Source organism: Sorghum bicolor, chromosome 1 (assembly GCF_000003195.3).
Source record: "Sorghum bicolor cultivar BTx623 chromosome 1, Sorghum_bicolor_NCBIv3, whole genome shotgun sequence".
In the NCBI taxonomy this organism is placed as follows: domain Eukaryota; kingdom Viridiplantae; phylum Streptophyta; class Magnoliopsida; order Poales; family Poaceae; genus Sorghum; species Sorghum bicolor.
The window spans coordinates 76,835,968-76,854,784 of NC_012870.2; the positions used below are offsets into that span (position 1 = coordinate 76,835,968).

The 18,817-nt window shown below is 44.3% G+C and overlaps 3 protein-coding genes across 9 annotated transcripts; 1 reads left to right on the top strand and 2 right to left on the bottom strand.

Annotated features, from left to right (window-relative positions):
• On the bottom strand, nucleotides 758–3,113 carry LOC8080530 (putative F-box/FBD/LRR-repeat protein At4g00315). Its single transcript, XM_002468432.2, has 3 exons — nucleotides 1,857–3,113; nucleotides 1,624–1,767; nucleotides 758–1,466 (listed from the first exon to the last, which is right to left on the bottom strand). Exons 1-3 carry the CDS (start codon nucleotides 2,922–2,924, stop codon nucleotides 1,026–1,028), a joined length of 1,653 nt encoding a protein of 550 aa, XP_002468477.1. The 5' UTR covers nucleotides 2,925–3,113; the 3' UTR covers nucleotides 758–1,025.
• On the top strand, nucleotides 5,228–11,916 carry LOC8080531 (CMP-sialic acid transporter 1). Of its 6 annotated transcripts, none has more exons than XR_002449441.1 (9): nucleotides 5,228–5,560; nucleotides 6,091–6,174; nucleotides 6,303–6,517; nucleotides 7,199–7,277; nucleotides 8,256–8,425; nucleotides 8,559–8,745; nucleotides 9,452–9,529; nucleotides 9,622–10,153; nucleotides 11,554–11,916. XR_002449441.1 is itself a non-coding variant. In XM_002465788.2 (8 exons), exons 1-8 carry the CDS (start codon nucleotides 5,510–5,512, stop codon nucleotides 9,724–9,726), a joined length of 969 nt encoding a protein of 322 aa, XP_002465833.2. In that variant the 5' UTR covers nucleotides 5,228–5,509; the 3' UTR covers nucleotides 9,727–10,735. The 6 variants fall into 6 exon arrangements, 1 of the variants encoding a protein (XP_002465833.2); XR_002449440.1 differs by lacking the exon at nucleotides 11,554–11,916 and adding an exon at nucleotides 10,225–10,735; XR_002449442.1 differs by lacking the exon at nucleotides 11,554–11,916 and adding an exon at nucleotides 10,235–10,735.
• LOC8085459 lies at nucleotides 13,881–18,040 on the bottom strand. 2 transcript variants are annotated; one of them, XM_021451480.1, is made up of 10 exons: nucleotides 17,842–18,032; nucleotides 16,739–16,964; nucleotides 16,543–16,650; nucleotides 16,294–16,463; nucleotides 16,066–16,199; nucleotides 15,761–15,935; nucleotides 15,118–15,670; nucleotides 14,908–15,020; nucleotides 14,548–14,794; nucleotides 13,881–14,412 (listed from the first exon to the last, which is right to left on the bottom strand). In XM_021451480.1, the coding sequence occupies exons 1-10, from the start codon at nucleotides 17,979–17,981 to the stop codon at nucleotides 14,203–14,205; spliced, it is 2,076 nt and encodes a 691-aa protein (XP_021307155.1). In that variant the 5' UTR covers nucleotides 17,982–18,032; the 3' UTR covers nucleotides 13,881–14,202. The 2 variants fall into 2 exon arrangements, with proteins under 2 accessions (XP_021307155.1, XP_021307154.1); XM_021451479.1 differs by having other exon boundaries at nucleotides 13,882–14,412; nucleotides 16,730–16,964; nucleotides 17,842–18,040.

Consider the following 18,817-nt stretch of genomic DNA (forward strand, 5'->3'; position numbering starts at 1 on the left):
GGTTAAATCCTGTTAGTATACGCCTACGTCTACGTCTACTCCAACTACTATTACTAGATCTGGGCCTTGTTTAGTTCCCGAACGAAAAAATTTTCGCAAGTAGCATTTTCCTTTGTTTATGGTATGCCCGATGTTTGAGGACCACAGTCTTGTAATCGATGTACATCTGTAATCTGGCCGTTTGGGGCAATCAATAAAATTTTTGATCAGGTGGGGAGCGCCTCACCCCCTCTCCCCTTGACAGTAAAAAAAAAAACTGTGTGACCTTTTATAATATTCGTTTCTTAAATACTATTGCCCAACAATTTTTTGGCTATATACTCGATTTAACCAGACTACCAGAGGCATCAACCTAGTTTTTTAAGTTTGTTGCCGATAAAATATCTTATGTATATTGTACAACAGCTTTTCTATGAGCAAAGTGAGCAAATTGGCGCCTTGCGGCTTGCTGGCACGCTGACACCCTTGCTTACCTGCACGCTGACATCTAAAAATTCATCAGTTCATCTCAACTGAAAGTTTTTTATGTCACCTACAAGTTTCTAAATGCCATATGAAGTCAATTTAAAGCTTTTACATCTCATCTAAAAGTTCAAGGACTATGCCCCGAGTTTATGTACAACACAGCACTTTGCAACGGCAAAGCAAAATGTTTGACTTGAGGTTGAACATTAATGCAAAGCAAAACTGCAAAAGAAAACAGCCTCGGCAACTGGTTAAGCAGGTCCACGAATCTCATGCACTTGAAAGTTAAAAGTAGAAGAATAAAAGACTTAGCATCTGTATCAGAAGACCACAACATGATCATAGAAAAACAATCAATATGGAGTTGACAGTTGTGAAATATCATGGGATTCACGGTAGAATGAACCAGGAAAAAGGTACATAGATAACTCTGATGACAATTGGCTTGCAAGGAATGTTGGCTGTTAACTCAGAGAGTGCTAGAACCTAGAATGAACCAGGAAAAAGGTACATAGATAACTCTGATGACGATTGGCTTGCAAGGAACGTTGGCTGTCGACTCAGAGAGTGCTGGAATGTTGAAGGACAGAGGCACCACTGTAGAGTTCAGCATTAGCAGTCAGAAGATCAAAAGGGTCGCTAAATGAAAAATCAGATGCTATTTTGGAAGCCCAAGCAGGGGACGCCCCATCAGGGTATGGACTCTTGAAGACAATCAGTTTACAGTCTTTACTGGCCCATATTGCAGAAGTCAGAGGCTTCAGCTTGGCATTGACAGCATCTGCTGAAGAGAAACATTCAGAGGCCACCATGACCACCATCTTCTCCAGGACCTGCGCTCTCTCAGCAATGAACTTGAGGAATGCTAGCTCACTTCTCTTACCCTGAAACTCTTGGAAGACAAATTTCTTCACATGTCTCTGGACGCAATCAATACAGCCAGCCTCCTTCCCCTTCCAAAACTTGGGATCAACCTTGCCACTGGGGTCATCATTCACTGACTGCAATCAGATCAAATCAAAGCATACATAGTTTAGTTAGCTATTGTTCTGAGTCAACAGTGACACAACTAAAACCTATCAAAACAAGCTAGCAAGATGGCATTGGTGCTGTTGGTGCTAGATGCCAAATAAACGAGATGGGGGTGGCAACTCTTACAAAGACATGGAGCGTCTCGATGTTGGGAAAACATTTGAGAAAGCAAGGCATCATTTTGACTTCATTGCGGACTTGAAATCCCACCTCCAAAGCCAAGATCTTGACACTTGGGACCATGGTGCTTGGGCTCATTTTAGTACCCACCTGCAACACCAGAGCAGAAATTTAGATAACAACAAATATTGGCACACTCTGTTGACACAAATACACAAGCTAAAGCTGAAAACTAGGACCTTGAGGATGGTGTTGCCAATCTCCAGTTCGAATCCCGGCTGGCAATGTCCAAGCATGCACAGGTTGGGTGCATGGCCAATCTTGATCCTTGAGCGTCTGCCTCCCGGCATGGCAGGATATATCATCCACATCAGCAGCCTCTCCAGACGAGGAGCGTCCACCACAGTGATGTCCACTTGGCCAGACATGGTCACCTGCACACACCGCAGGCTGCGGCTGATCAGCCGGACTCGAGCCCCGGTCTGGTTTGTGGTGACGGTGAGGACCTCCAGGGCGGGGCTCCGGTCGATCAGGAAGTGGAGGTCTCGTTCCTGGACGACGAAAGTGTCGAGGACAAGCTCCCGGAGGTGGGGGAAGCGTGTGGTGCGCGGGAGCCCGGCGGTGCTGGGGATCCTGCAGAAGCCGAGGTGCAGGCGGGTGACAGAGGTGCAGCCGTAGAGCGCGCGTGGGAGAGGGTGGTCGATCGGCCACGGGCGGTTGAGAAAGACGAGCTCTTGGACGCCCTTGGCGGCGAGGAGCTCCAGCCAGCGCTCGATGTCGGCCTGGTGCGACGCCATGTGGCAGCGGGAGAGGTGGACGCAGCGGAAGGGGCCCGGGTGCGCGTCCAGGACGCGGGACGCCGCGAGGGCGACAGCCCTGGACAGGGCGTCTTCGCCTCCGGGCATCCTGTGGTCGGCCCGGACGCAGGCCGGGAGGATGTGGGCGTCGACGAGGGTGAGGGGCACGGAGCGCCAGAGGCCGCGCCAGCGCGTGGCGAGCGCGGCGGTGCGCGCGGCGTCCTTTGCGGGGAGGCGCGACACGACGTTCCGGAGCAGTGCGTCGGGGAGGAGGCTGATGCGGTCGACACCGTCGGTTGGGGCCCGCGCGGCGACGGCGGAGGCGAGGGGCGCGGCGGGAGACACGGGTGGGTCGGGGATGGCGTCGTACGCATACGTGAGAAACATGGCCGCGCCCTGCATCAGCGGGTCGGGAACGTCGATGCCGTCGCGCTGCGGGTCGCGCCGCAGGTTGCTCTGCGCGCTGCTCACTCTGACGCCCATGCTCGTGAGAAACTGCTGCTCCTCCATGGTCGCCGCCGCGCTGGAGCAGAGCGGAGCGGTGGGGAATTTGGGGCTGGGACGGAATGGAGACGCCTGTGGATTCGATAGGAGTGGCAGTGAAGTGTATCTAGGGTATGCGTTGCTGGGGCAAATGTCGAAACCAACTGGTCGGTTCCCTTGCCAAGAGCATCTCCTGGGGTTCTGTATTTGAACATTCAGTAAACCTGGTATGCGGGTGATCCTATATATAGCCTCTGTCACCCGATAGGAGTGGCTTGTTGTGCATGATTACTTATTCAGTAAACCTGTACAGGTTGCAAGAGCACAACACTCAAGAGAAAACTGGTATGCGGGTGATCCTATATATAGCCTGCATGACAGGAGTGAAACATTGTATTACACGGTGAGTGCTACTTGAAAAAAAGAGTAATGCAGAGGTCATTTTATCACATCTATCAATGTTTATATGCATACAAATACTACTGGTTTTCTAGAGCTCTTACAGCATGTTTGTCAGAGCAGTCTTGCATCTCGCTTGCCCATCTGCTAACACCAGAATTCCTTTTGTAGTTCTGATTGACCATACTTTATGCAGTTTATTCTGGGTTTTGAACTTGTCCTTGTCAAAAAATAATTTCACAATCATCTTGATGATCGAGTCCAGAGTCCAGACACTATAACTTGTAGTTCTTTTAAATTTGTCTAACAAATCTTGTGAATCAGATGCAGATATATGCTAGTACCTGACTACCTGCATGTGAGATGCTCTGTAAATTTTGTTCTTGTACATGTAATATGAAGTGTAAACAATAAAATAAAATACCCCTAAGGTAGAAATGGACATAGTTGTCTTTGCTGTTATGTCTGTACCTATTGCTTGGGCCATTGCAGCAGCACGATCTTCTGGTGATCATGGATAAGTGTAATCATCCCCATGCAAATTTTAAAGTGCCACGGACCTTTTCTTTTCCATTTGTTCACGGGATGGATGCTGGTCGGTGCCTGGTGGATAGGATGCCTCTCAACCTCAATCGGATGGTTTTTGATAGCTCACAGGAGAGGTCTGGTCAGTACATGTTTAAATTTCTACAAAACTTCTAATGTGTGTGTATTGCTATTACTAGGTAATCTTGGATTATTGTTCCTGGTTTTTGCCATTTGGTGTTAGGAGTTTGCTGTCCAACATGAGCAGGTGGTCAATTCTGGAGCCAAATCGTGTCCCCAAATACTCAATCTGATTCTCGTTCTTCGGGCTTTCACCCTGCTGCATCACCGAGTGTGATTTCCATGCCCAATTCCTCCGCTTCTTTGATTTCTTTCGAAAAGAGGAGCTGATGGGCGATGGCCATGAACATACAAGTGCTGAATGAGTAGGGGGATGGTCAGTGGACACATCACTCGTCCATGTTTTTATGCCCGGTAATTTTGCGTTCACGTGTTGTGTTTCCTTCAATGGCTCTGCCTTCCTTTGTGCTGCACCAAGCTTTAATTTCCTTTCCTCTTCTGAATGAGCTATGTAAGAGAGAAATCAAATTATTATTTTTTGAGTAAGCGAAATCAAATTATTATGAATATTAATTATGAAAAATTATCCGTGAGACGGTGTGATGGGGAAGAGACAGATAGTGATGTATACCCCATTTTCCTATTGTTCCTAACCAGTAACCAATGAGCTAATAATGAATGTTATTTTTCTCCGGCAGACTTCACATAGATGTCTTAGAGCCTGCTTTCATTTGTGGCCTTCCTGCTGTGCTTTTTGATGAAAATGAGTTAGAGAAGATGGTCACTACTGACTAGTAAAGCTATGCTCGACAACGATCGTCAGTCACGCCAGACCGGTTCCTTGATCTTGCACATGGTGGGCTAACCTACTGACTAGTAAAGCTATGCTTTGGAAAGACAGGACAACCCTTCTGAGCACAGTAAGAATAAATAAGGAGATATCGGGTCACCTTGACGAATCCCCCTAGATGGTCTGAAAGGCCTTGAAAGATTACCATTCACCCGTACTGAGAAGGAGACTGTGGTGACACATCTCATAACAGTGTGCACAAAACTATCCGCAAATCCTAGACGAAGCACGATCCCTTGAAATAATTCCATTCCACCTATGCTTTGGCCATATCCAATTTGATTGCACATGCCCCAGTTTTTCCTTTCTTTCTTTTGAGGTAATGCGTACACTCAATTTATCTAACGAACCAAACGGTGTTCGGATTTTCCCCCTCCACTCAATTGGTTTCTGGGCCTTCTTCCAGTTGCGGACCTGCCTTGGCTAGGCCCGCTCGCCTCCCCTTCCCGCCGGCCCAACTCACTCATCCGCTCCTCTTGGCCCACGCCTCAGCTTCCTCGTCGTCGAGCCATCGGGGACGACTGCTCCGCGGCACCCTCGGTCCACAGCGACCCGGAGCTTCCTCCACGCGCGCCGCCGAGGACTGCAGACGCCACGTCTTCGCCGGGAAGACCGTCCTGCACCGCCCAGCGTCACCGACAACCCCGCCAGCGGCCGCGACCTGCGTCCCGCGTCCGCATCGTGCTGGAGCCGGCGTCCTGCCCGCGAACCGCACAACAACACCGAGCAGAACTGGACGGCGGCGGCGGAGACGACGATGCAGTGGTACTTGGTGGCCGCGCTCCTCACCGTCCTCACCAGCTCCCAGGCAATCCCCCAAACCCTACACATTTCGTCGTTTCCCCTTCCTTGTTTCTTTTTGGCTTGCTTCATTTACACCATATAGCGTCTTAGATATGTCGCCAAGCTGGGATTAGCTGTGAAATTTCGGTTGCTTCCCATTTGCTTCTTTGATGAGATGCACGGTGGAATAGGCGTCGTAGGTTGCTCGAGCGGCAGTTTGATCTGTTCTAGTGGAGTTGTCATGCCCTTTGTGAAGAGAGACGCGGGTTCAGATGACTCGTGATCGTTACCCTGGATTCCAGGGCGGATTGATTGTCATTGAGAAGCTTGGTATTGGTTATGTGGTGAGGTACAGGGGATGATTTGGTGGAATTGTGGAACGGGAAATGACATCGTTGTGATGTTGTGCGAGGGAACACGATCATGTGCAGGCTAGAGCCTGAGGACTGTTGGCAGAATCAAGTCACCATAGTTAAACAGGCTTGGAAAGTTGCACATGACTTGTTTTGGGTTTTTTAGTCCCAGTGCGTCTAATCGGCTTATCTATATATGCAGGGAATATTGACCACCCTTTCCCAGAGCAATGGCAAATACAAGTATGATTATGCCACAATTCCTTTTTTAGCTGAGCTCTTCAAGGTACATAATTCAAATTACATTTAATATTTTGATAGCCTCATACCCATTATAATGATGAAAACATGTATAGGGCAGTGCAGTGATTCATCATTTTTTTTTGTGCTAATATTGCCCTGTTCTCGATGCAGTTATCTGTCTCAGGTTTCTTCCTCTGGAAGGAATGCCATTCTTCATCTCCACCAAGGATGACAAAGGAATGGAGGAGCGTGCAACTATATGTTGTTCCTTCAGTCATATACCTCATCCACAACAATGTCCAGTTTGCGACATTGACCTATGTTGACCCATCTACCTATCAGATAATGGGAAACCTGAAAATTGTCACGACTGGGATTTTGTTTAGGTGTGCAACTTGTCTGCTCACTGAAATGCTCATTCTTTTATGCTTAACACCGTTACATGATAGAGTTCCTATTTGATTTCCTATTATGCTCTGTTCCATGCCTTTAAGGAAATTCCATTTGAGAATTTTCTTTGTATTAGTGAAACAAAGAATTTAAGTGCACAAATGACATTGAAATAGTTAGCTGATTATAATTTAAGCACTGGAGGGAGTTTGGGTTTGTTTCTACTACGCATTTACTACCATTTATCATCTGAATACGCATGTGTTTTAAGATCATGCTCGACCACAAGACATCACTTCCGCATCGCGTGCCTCAGGGAGATCAATCTCTGCCGGGGGCAGTGCCTTCGTTGTCGTCTAGCATGGGCTGCAGTAGCAGATCACCTACCGCCTATCGCCGCCGGCCTATTCGTTGCACTATTCATTTATTGATTTACATCTCAAAAGAAGATTCTTTTCACATGATGTTTGCACTTTTTTTGCACTGTTGTTGTGCTTCCAGAGTTTGCTTATTTCAGTAACTTTTATGTTTGTGTGTCCTGACTTATTCAGATATTTGTTGCCAGGAAAAAAGTAGTGTCAACATGATAATGAATGTGTATGCTGTGCTATTGTTTCTTGATTCTTTTTCTCATCGATTGATTAGTGTTCTTGTTTTGTTCTCTGCAATTCTACTAGGCTTGTCCTAAAAAGGAAGTTGTCCAATCTACAATGGATGGCAATTGTTTTATTGGCTGTTGGTACAACTGCAAGCCAGGTTTGTTAATATTATCAAATACTCTCTCTGTTCCTAACTATTGTTCACTTTGGCTTCTCCTAAGTCAAACTTTTCTATCTTTGACCTAGTTTTTGGAAAAATATATTAACATCTAAAAGTTCAAATAAATGCACTATCAAAATAATGTTCATGTAGAATGTAATGAAACTAATTGGATGTTATAAAGTTTGACTTAGGACAAAGCCGTAAACTATAATTTGGAATGGAGTGTATATCTTATTTGTCAATGATATGGTTTTTATACCTAAAATGTATTTAAAGTTGGTATTATTTCTTAGGTTATGTTTTAATGGATGGTCAGAAAGAATTGTAAGCATGTAATTAGGAACACCATTTGTTTTTGTGGGGTTGATGCGTTTGACCTACTCACAACATATATGCTCCAATTTATAACAAATTAACAATTTGCACTTTTACATTAATGTATAATTTCATTGGTAGATACGGTGATTTATTTTCCAGATTCACACTAAAATCACAAGTGTCACATAATTCCTGAATGTTTTGGGAAGTTTGTTACGCAGCCTGTTTAGTTGACCAGCGGTATTCTTTATATGTAATTAAGCTACTTCATTTCAAAATATAGGCCATGTTAGGATTTGGAAAAGTCAGACTTTGTAAATTTTTATCAGGAATTGTTTAAACTATATGCGCGATAAAAGTCGTACCGAAAGATTCACATTGCACATGTTTTGATATGAATTGATTTGTAACCACTGATGATATATTGTTGTCATTGTATATTTGTAAGGACTTCTCTGGATCCTAATACACTTTTTGAAAAGAAACAGAGGGAGTAGTAGCCTATCAATGCAAATTGATTTCTGTTTGCAACATTTGATATTTTCATTCAAATAAAACACTGTAGGGATTAACATAATATTTATATCGGTTCTAGCTGTGATTTGTGTTTAGTTACTAGATTTTGACTGAGATTAAACATACTGTCTTTTACAGGTGAAAGGATGTGGATATGCACCATGTGATTCTCTTTTCTCAGCACCATTGCAGGGTTACATGCTTGGGATACTTTCTGCTTGTCTTTCAGCTCTAGCTGGTGTGTACACAGAATACTTGATGAAGAAGAATAATGATAGTTTGTACTGGCAAAACGCACAATTATATACGTAGGTATCTATATCTAACACTGGTTCGTTGTCACTAATTTCTCATGCCCAGAAACCATGTGTGCTGCTGTGCATACATCTTGATTATCAGCAATATGCTTGACAAACTCTTTGATGCTCATCTTATGTGCAGGTTTGGAGTTATATTTAACATGGGCTGGCTAATTTATGGTGATTTTAAAGCTGGATTTGAGCTGGGTCCATGGTGGCAGCGCCTTTTTAATGGTTACTCGATCACAACATGGATGGTAGTGTTCAATTTGGGATCTACTGGTCTTCTAGTATCATGGTTGATGAAATATTCTGACAATATAGTCAAGGTTAGATCACTCAGGTTCTCTGCCATTGAGGTGGAATATTATAATAATACTTGTTTCAACCACTTTAAAAGTTTTGGTGTGTATATAACCACTTCAAAGCATAGATCAGTTATTACAGAAACAACAGTGGGATAATAGTTAGCAGAATATATGAAACCTTAGTTTAGTTTCCAAAACAAATTACAATGTATTTTTAATTGCTTCCTGCTGTAGCTTAGAAACAATTGCAGCACAACCACCATAAACTGACCCTCAATCTTATCTCTTTATATGCACAGCTAGAAACTTTGACCATTATGTCTGTTCCTAATGCCTGTAAAGTGAAGCTATATTTTTTTTTCTTATGTCAAGTTCGTGTGTTGGTACTTGTTTGACAATGGTTTACTGTTCTGGCCTTTTTATTGCATACTTAGGATGTGCTATACATCTACTCTTAAGAAACATGCAAAGTGAACTATGTTCATCCTGTGTCTGACAACAGGATTTATGAAGCAGTTCATAGTGCGTGACACAAGAATTTTTGCTCTATTGAAAATTTGAAATTTCTTATGAGTTGGTTTGGTACATTTATGTTTTCAAAGCCTGTCCCTGAACTCACTTGACCTTTTTAATCGGATGATCATTGAATGTTGTTAAGCGTTCTATTTAATTTTATACCTCATTTTTTCTTATTGAAAACATGTGTCATGGAGCTCTGTTTTGATAGGTGTACTCAACTTCAATGGCAATGCTTTTGACCATGGTTTTATCTATATATCTTTTCAGTGTGAAAGCTACAATTCAGGTGCTATACTTTGGCTTTATTGTTAGTCCTGTTGCATTGGGGTTCTTGTAGTTCATTATTTGTTCTCACATGCTTTAACCCTCTTTTTGCAGCTCTTCCTGGGCATTATCATTTGTATAATTTCCCTGCAGATGTATTTTATGCCTGTGCACATGCTTGTTGAATTGCCACAAACTTTGCCTGTAACATCAAAGTAGGTTCATGGCATTGTTAGCTAACCCATTGATCAGGAGGGGGTAGTTCACTGTTGATTGAAGGGTTAATGACTATCAGCTGCCCAGCTCTATTTGAGTCATCTGTTTGGAAATTTATGGTTGTAATCTCAACAGCTGTGGAGCTAGGTTAGTTTCATGTTGCAGAAAAGGTGAATCAACTGTCAAGTGAGCATGTAATGGCAATACCAATGGACTGAAAGTTGACACGTACAAGCTTTCCAATTTTTATCCAGGTAAAAGATGGAGGCTGATTGGTCTTGTTGTTTAGGGAAAGGAAATCCATGCACATGCAAATTTTCTTCAAATAGAGCAAAACTAGTCATTCACCTTGTATCCACAATTTTGCATTAGTGGAATTGATACAGAACTGACGACTACAATGAATGAGTTATGGCTTCATTACAAAAAGGTACAATATTTTGCTCCCTGCGGCAGGAGTCTTATTCTTTCTTATATTTTATCATGTAGTTATCTTTTCAGGAGATTGAAGCTGGACTAAGTGCTCATTGGGCAAATCCTCAGTCATACTGATTTTTTTGTCATCATCAGTTAGAAATGGCTTCCCATTCTAGCATCTGTTATTTCTTTAGTTAAAAGAAAGCACAACGCTGTTATTGTGATTAATTTTACGAAAACCAAAGCATTGTTAAATTACACATGTACCTAAGAAACACATGTACATAATGTGTCACCTTTAACCAACCCTTGATCTGAGGCATATGCATTGTAATTTATGAGATACATTCCATGACATGCGAATAAAGCCCCCATCAGGGATTATGGAAGTCTTTGCAAAATGTATACATAAATAATCAAATATGCATATTAGATAATGGTTTTATTGCATTTGTGGAGCGCAATTTTATTGGCTTCTCACTATTTGTTCGCTCTAGCCTTCTGAAATCTATCTATTGAACAGTGTGCAGTGTGCCTGCTCTGAGATTCAAATTCAATTACTCCATTTTAGGCTCTACAATAAGAGCTTGCTTCATCGGTATATATAGCAGTACGCAAGTACCTGTTTCCTTGCTTCAGTTTGGAGCCATGTTTACTGAATTCTCTCCTATGGGCCTAGTATAATAGGCTAGTACTCTGCCACTCTCCGCCTTTGGAAACATATACACTCTATGCTGTATCCTTTTATCCGCAGCATTTGAATTGGATCCTTGCCTCTTCCTCAAGAGAATTTTTAGCTTCCAGATGTGGCCATGTGAGTATTCGCTAGGAATCGTCAATCGACGACCTTGCCCAAGGCCCGAACCCAGCAACACAGATGTCGATGAGTTTTCTTACACTTAGCAAGGATATATGTTTGTAATCTCATGTGACAAAGTTGAAGTCTTTCCTAACTAGATTGGACATTTAGAGACAATCTCTTGAGAACATTAACACTGGACATAATGATAATATAGTTGGTCAGTGCTTAATTGAGGAGCACCTTATCTTCTTGAGCACAATTCTATGTCCTTTATATGATTGTATCACTAGGACGAGTTAGATTCAACCACGTGGTGAATCTGTCCACTGGGTACAGCATTCTTGAATCGACATCAATTGTCGGTTTATCTAGTAATTTCTTGATGCATATGCAGTTATAAAGTTTGCATATTCTACTTGAATTAGAGTTTCCATTTTTGAGTTGATGATAGGGGTAAAAAGGGGCAGACAAGACAACTTGTAAAGTTAGCATTTTCCTTACATATTATTCCTTTTGGGTGCGCTTTGATAGTTTTCTTTCAAGCAAAAAAGCGCTACATCTAGATTCTAGAGTGTGCCGCCTGTGGAGATATTTCTTCTTTTCATTCACAGTGCACAACAAAACTCATGCTGGAATCAAGCTTGAAACGGCATCCGATCCATTTGGTGCCAAAAAATCCGTGAAGAAACATCAGATGACCGAAGACAGATGCTGCACGAAGGAAACGGTCGACTGATCGAAGTTGAACTGGATCTGGTAACAAGCTCTTGTTCGGCGGTGGTTCCCCTCTTCACCGGTCTGTTGGCCGTGTACGGCACACCCTTTTGTGAACGGCACACCATGCATATGAAAAAAGGATTGTTTTCGATGTGCCACTGTGAGCTTCTCCCTTGAAGATATGTTGTCTCATTTTTAATTGCTTTGGATTGGAGAGATGTACATTTCTGATGCCATGAAACAAATTAAAATCGAAATGAGGAGATAACAGTGAAACAAATTTGCCGAAAAGCGAAGGAGGTTTGCCGTTTGGATGCCCCTGGTTTGGCGTCGCGTGCGGCGGCTTCGTCGATCCTCGCGCAGCACACCGTGGTAAACGTCTTAGACGACGCTCGAGCTCGTCAGTGTCCATATGCTTCACGAAGGCCACGCTCGTGCTACTGATAGAATGGGCTGCATCGGAGTCGTTCCGACCATGGTCTACACCGGCGTGAAGGCGCACAAGGCCGGTAGGACCAGCTGTATGGGCCCTCGACAATGCGACGACACTGCACGGCGAACGCGGACTCACTGGCGACTCAGAGGACATGCATGAGCTTGGTGGTGGATAGGCCGTTGCCGTCGGCGTCAGAGAAGCCGAAGGCGTTGCGCAGGTCCTCAACGGCGGCCGCGTCGCCCGCGACGGTGGCGTCGAGCACCGCGATCTCGTCCAGGCTGATGAAGCCGCCGCCACGACGCCGCCTCGAATTGCACAAGCGCGGCCAACAGGTACTCGCCAAGGGACACCGTAGACGGCCAGACGCCAGTACGAACGCGGCGGACGCCTTCCCAGATGCACCGGCCACACCTCAAATCCTTAATCTAGCAGACGCACGGGGAACAAAGTTCCAAGTCTTGGCTCCTTTTGGCCTGCAAGCGATGGTAGCCCTTGGATCTTAGTTGGAGGGTAGATGGAGAGAGTAAAGTTACGTTGTAACTTCCTTGAGTAAATTCAACTGAATCTGAATCCATACCTGAGCGCTACCATGCATGCACAGCACGTCACATCCTTTGTGGAACAGAAACGCTTGCAACGCAAGCCATTGTGCGGTGCACACCCAACCCAACTCATGCAGCCTGAAGAATGCGTGCCAACAAGGAGGGCTGGATCTGTGAACTTTCACCTCTACGGCCATTCGAGCCTTGTTGGCACGCAAGCTAGCTCAGCCTGTTCCGCCTTCCTCTGGCCCCACCAGTACTGATCCAACCAAACAAGCTCGTTCAGCCTTCAGCGCTGCGTGCCGGCCGTGATCTCGTCATATTCGAGGATCGGCTGCATCAGTTATAGCGAGACTTAATTCTCCATCACATCGAATCTTGCGGCACATACATGGAATATTAAATATAGATAAAAATAAAAACTAATTACACGTAAATCGCGAGACGAATCTTTTAAGCCTAGTTACTCCATGATTGGACAATGTTTGTCAAATAAAAATGAAAATGCTATGGTATTAAAATCCAAAAAGTTTTTGCATCTAAACAAGGCCCTAATCGATCATCTCGAATTCTCAATCGTATACTCTTCACTGTTTACATGTTACCATCAGCTTGAAGTTGTAGCAGCCGGACATGATCTAGTATAGCTGAGCTGGATCCCGCGCTGTATATTTATATATATAGTCGTATAGTTATGGAATAATATAAGAGGGGTTTATTCTGTCAGAGATGAGGTGGATCTGTCATCTGTGCACGCTTTGATGTTCACAAACTCTCAGTTGTGTTGCAGGCATGAAGAAATGTCTCTCTGCTACATGTACGTACCTATTTGTTCGCTCGTCTAAAAAAATATTGCTGAGAGTATTATTCGCTGATTTATTATAAGAAAAAAAAAACTATCGGCTAGCAAAAAAAATACGACTCATAAGACAAGCGAGCGAAGGCGAGTCTCAATTCTCAACTGTTCCTACCGGAAAACTCTTGATAAAGAAAAGAAACTGGATCTTGATAAAGAAACAGGGTTCCAACTTCCATGGCCCGGACTGTGTTGGGCTCTTAGCCTATTCTTTCAGGAAACCTATGATCCACATCCATGAATTCAGAACGTAGCAGGGTTTCGGAAAGATTCAGGCGGAGCCCGATAACCTGGACATGCAAAGCTGGGTTAGCAGATCAACTAGCGCCTCTCGTCCGGCAGCACCCACACACTCGTGCTCACGAAGTATGTCAGATGGCGCCATGGTGCTTGCCCTAAGGGGTGAAGGCACAAGTGAACACGTCTGTAAAACATATCGTTCACTACCAAAAGTTTATCCTCCGCTCACATCTTCTTGATGACTTATTCTTCCTGAACAGCATCTTCTAACAAGTTTCTTCTCTGTACTGCAGACTGCAGTGCACACCATTTTTTTTTTTTTTTGAAGGTCAGTGCACACCATTTCACTGCAGTTCTGCAAAGCATGCATGCACAGAGTTGTAGACTAGTACTAGTACAGAGTACAACACACAAGAAACACTTGGCGGGAGAACCGAGTTTTGACTGGTTTCGCCTCAGCTCGCTCTTGTCAACTGTGAACTGTACGAACGGGGACGGCGGGTATGGACTCCCACCACTCCCTCCACCGCCGGCCGCCCTGTGGGTTCAACAGGGCCCTCGCGACCCTCGTGTTCGCGGCGAAGCTGCCGGCCATCAGCCCGATCAGAATGTACTTGAACGGGATCACGGCCACCACCACCGCAGCCCCGGTCAGCATCCAAATCATCGTCTCTGTGTGCTGCACATGCAAAGCGCAAACAGAACAGCGTGGAATGTTACTTCCTAGCTCCACATTAGGCGTTGAGCGCAATAACCCGAATGACTGAAGGATCAAACAACCACAACTGTTGTCTGTCAACTACATGGGTACTACCTTTGGCGACCTTGCTAGTGCTATCGACCACAGCCTGAGGATGGCAACGTTTGCTGTCCTGATGTACTCGTGCACTTTCTTCAGGCTTTGTTGTGCATCCACTATGCTCTCCATTGTTGTCTTGTCTGAAGAAGTATCGACGATGATCACTTCCGAGCATATCATGCCTATCTTTCTTTGTCTTGCCCAAACCATCACCCCAACAGCCATTATCAGGGATGCAGCTAACACGTAATTGAACCATTCACTGCACACGAGGGAAAAGATCCACTTTATGTTTCCTAATTCCATTTTCTGTGATTCCAGTTTATTCAGACACATGGCCAAGATGATCAGCTTTAGTGAGGTGTGTAGGCTTACTTGTATATGGTTAGCAAAGCTACAACAAGGATAGTGCCAGTAACAAGTGGCCGCTCCCACGAGGTTATCTGCTGGATCACTGGGCGCAATTTGCCGATGGGACCGACCAACCCCTGCATAGAAGGGACAGGAATAGGATGATGGTTTAATTTAAGACAGCACAAGAAGAGCAACGAAGATACCAAGCAAAAAGTAAGGAATTGAACGTACCACCAATGTAAGAAGACTATCGGAGATGCCTTCATCCTTCATCCCCTCAATGGCAGCATTGGCAGCGGTGACTTCCCTGGCTTCTTCTTTCACTTGACCGATCTTGTTTTCCAGGGTTGCCAGGGGCTGCTCGTGGCTACTGGAGTCTGCTTCCTGGTCTTTGGCTAGCTCCGCACTCAAAGGCGTGACATAAGATTTGCTTAAACCCTTGAATACATAGGATGCACTCAATCGGGTAATAGTGGAGGTCTGTTTCAGATTGCTTGCTAGTTGCTCAAGCACAAAATCACCTTTAGGCATGTCATCATACAGTGAGAACACTAAAAAGCTAGAAGCGGGCGGTGGTGACATCCGTAGCATCTCTCTTGCAGCGTGGAGCCTTATTACTCCCAATATGACTCTAGAGTGTACCTCCCATTTGTGAATGGGGGATACTATGTTGTACATTGATATAAAACGGTGGATAAAGAGTACTTCTCTTATCAGAGTAAGCCACATGTCGCGCCTTGTTGAGCTAGTCATCTCGGGGAACTCCAAAACCAGAGGTTCTGATCTGCACAGATGAATGGTTCAGGTCTAGTTGATCGTTAAGTCTAAGCTCTTCGTATGGACACCGAAAGGTTCTATGTAAGATGGAACTCACAGTGACTCAAACACAATGGCCTTGTCAAACAAAGGCACACCAAAAGGGCCTGTTGAAGCAGTGCTAATTTGGTGTTCTATTCCAGTGTCTGAAAGATCAACCTTGATAGCAGATTCGTATGAAATTTTTCCGGAAGCCTCAAAATATAGTGCCTTGTTCGTCAGAGTAGCTCGGCCTAGAAAACCAAAAACACCAAAACATTGACTAAGGTTATATGTTATTTACTAATGAAGGGAATTGGTAATTCAGATTACTAGAATATGAGAAATGGAAGCAACCAGAAACAAAGTGATCAGATTGATTACCTGGCCAACTAGTGGTTCCAATGTGCCTCACTACCCTTTGTGTTCCTGCTGTGCCCTCCATGTGCAAAATGAATTCATCTTCAGCGAATTCAATTCCGGTAGGAGTTGGCAAATCTTGAAAGAACTTGAAGGACCTAAAAGATATTAGAGTATGTAATTCTTAATACATTTGACAGTTATGTCGACAAATGAAGAATATTTGGTCCAATCATGGAACAGGCAGCATACTTATCCATTTCTTTCAGGAATCTGTCATAAGCAGGATAATGCAGCCTGTTAGCTGTGGTAGCAGTGAGAGCTTCATATGTGAATCGAGCATTAACCACGTCACAAGCCAAAGGGAATACAGATCCAAACCATACGTAAGCTTCTTCCCCAACACTTGGCTCTTCATTCACCTGGGTAACCAATTGATATCTGCTTAGAGCAAATTGACCATAATAAACTGGTAATCAGTAATTTCTTTGACATGCTTACAAGAAGAGGCATGATATCTGAATAGAACAGTGACGTCTCATCTCCCATCACAGCTTCATTTTCTCCCAGTGGCTCCTTTCTATCTTCCCTTTCTTTCGCTATGCTCTCCTGTAAAATTTAGCACATGTCATTCAGTTCAGGACTCGAGCATTTTTCATGTGTGACATACATATGCTTAATCACCAACCATGGTGACCTGTTGATCCGATGGAGTAGGGGTTTCCCAAGCTAGCATCATATCGAAGGTGAACCGACTTAGGGAACCATCATTTATCTTCTCCCCAATATCATGTGATGTGATAATTTGCAGGGCCTGAAGACTGCAAAACTCAACTAGTTTTCTTGAATAGTTGCCGACTGCTGCAGTCTTTAAGCCCAACTCGAAGTCTGCCACCAAATCATCGACACTCCTGTCCAATGTCCTGTGTGGCATTAACATATTAGTTGCCAAGATTTTGAAGTAAGTAAAGAGCATTTTAAGTTTTTTTTTCACTTAAGAAAAGAATATGTCAGTTACTCCACGCTAATAGCCAAAAGGATGTCTAGAGAGAGACAAACCCAGATAAAACATGTCAATAAATTATATGGTTCAGGATGCTACACGAGAAGATCAGATTGGAAGCTCGACTAGATTTGCACATGTGACACTGTACATTTGCTGGACAATTAGTACTAATAAATAAAGCAAGCAAAAAGGCCAAGCTGAAAAATATACCCAGTCAATTTTGAAGGACGTGACAGGTACAACACCTTCTAAACTGATGGAAATGAGAATTGGATTACAAGTTTTTGGCTTAGGCATTATTAAGCTGTCAATACAAGATGCATATAGTATAGTCATGGCATGGGTCCCTATATTTCATTCATGTCTGTTTCCACTCTCCACAAATCATACTGCATCCGAACTTTCCTAAATCAAAATACTGCACCTGAACTGAACCTGCAACAGACAAGTATGAGTACTGACACATCATAAAGCTTGGGAAGTTCAGATCACCAAATGTCCAAAGTATATATATTCCAAATTAAACCTAGAACAACCAGATTTGAGTTCGGACCAGAGCATGGAAATTTGGTCCTAAGTACTATACCTATACTGAGTGTTTACCCTCCCTGTGTGCCCATTTTGGGGTGGGCATACAAATAATTGCACCCAATTGACATTCAGACAAACTATACACAAATTAAGGACTTTGCTTGGCGCAACTGAAAAAAGACTAAAGGTTCTGAACTTGTGATTGACGTGGTCCACTACGATAGCAAACGAATAAAGATGGAGAAGACGAACAGCGCACGCACAGTGAACACTGCCGGAGCACGCGGTTGGCGATGGAGGAGAGGTGCTTCCGCCCGCCGCCGCTTCCCGTGCCGGGTCTCGCCGCCGGCGCGGCCGTCATCAACTCCCGCTGGCTCTCGACACCCATGTCGTTGTCGTCCATGGCTGGCCGGGGCGCGCGCGGGTGCGCACTGCTGGATGCGTCGTCGTCCTTCTGCGCGGTCCTCCATCGGGACGTGCGCGTGCGCCTATTCGTTGGTGCGTGGCTGGGCGTGCTGCGTGCATGAGCACATGCACATGCAGCTCGCCACCTCGCCCCGTGCTCCGCTGCACGCGTCCCCTGCGCCCGCCTGCCACGTCCTCCCTTCCACCACTCGGCAGTCGGCACTCGGCACTCGCGCGGCTGATGGGAGTGATTTGGAGCGGCGGCGGCGGCTCCTCACCCTCCCGGCCCGAGCTCAAAAGCTGTGCGGGCCGTGTCCCGTTCCCGTGCGTGTCCGTTTGGGCCGTGACCCGCCGCGGTGCATCGAGGCCTTGCTGGCCATGTTTAGTTACTTTTTTCTAAAATGGAAACTGTAGAATTTTTGTTTGTATTTGATAAATGTTGCCAATTATAGGCTAACTAGAATCAAAAGATTCATCTCATAAATTACAGAAAAATTATATAATTAGTTTTTAATCTGTATTTAATGCTCCATACATGTGCCGTAAAATTCGATTGCAAAATTTCTTAGGAGGTAAATACGGCCTTAGTTTCCTTACTAACAGTTTTTAAGTACTGTAGCATTTGATAATTATTGTCTAATCATAAACTAATTAAACTTAAAAGATTTTATTTTTTTATCTATATTTAATGCTCCATATATATATTATAAGATTCGATATGATGAAAAATCTTAAAAAGTTTTTTGAATTTTAGATCTAATAAGGCCCGAGCTGAATAGTCCGCGCATTATTATTGCCCACGCGGTGGATGATCTCGCCCTCATATACATTCCA

What these genes read in the sequence shown, in the direction of transcription:
- LOC8080530 (XM_002468432.2), bottom strand. Translation starts at nt 2,924, where the DNA reads ATGGAGGAGCAGCAGTTTCTCACGAGCATGGGCGTCAGAGTGAGCAGC. An exon ending in TTGGCAACACCATCCTCAAG is followed by an intron (nt 1,768 to 1,856) that starts GTCCTAGTTTTC and finishes CTGGTGTTGCAG; the next exon opens with GTGGGTACTAAAATGAGCCC. An exon ending in TCGAGACGCTCCATGTCTTT is followed by an intron (nt 1,467 to 1,623) that starts GTAAGAGTTGCC and finishes ATCTGATTGCAG; the next exon opens with TCAGTGAATGATGACCCCAG.
- LOC8080531 (XM_002465788.2), top strand. Translation starts at nt 5,510, where the DNA reads ATGCAGTGGTACTTGGTGGCCGCGCTCCTCACCGTCCTCACCAGCTCC. An exon ending in TTTTAGCTGAGCTCTTCAAG is followed by an intron (nt 6,175 to 6,302) that starts GTACATAATTCA and finishes TTCTCGATGCAG; the next exon opens with TTATCTGTCTCAGGTTTCTT. An exon ending in CAAAACGCACAATTATATAC is followed by an intron (nt 8,426 to 8,558) that starts GTAGGTATCTAT and finishes TCTTATGTGCAG; the next exon opens with GTTTGGAGTTATATTTAACA.
- LOC8085459 (XM_021451479.1), bottom strand. Translation starts at nt 17,981, where the DNA reads ATGGACGACAACGACATGGGTGTCGAGAGCCAGCGGGAGTTGATGACG. An exon ending in CAGATATCATGCCTCTTCTT is followed by an intron (nt 16,464 to 16,542) that starts GTAAGCATGTCA and finishes TTGGTTACCCAG; the next exon opens with GTGAATGAAGAGCCAAGTGT. An exon ending in CACTAGCAAGGTCGCCAAAG is followed by an intron (nt 14,413 to 14,547) that starts GTAGTACCCATG and finishes TTGCATGTGCAG; the next exon opens with CACACAGAGACGATGATTTG.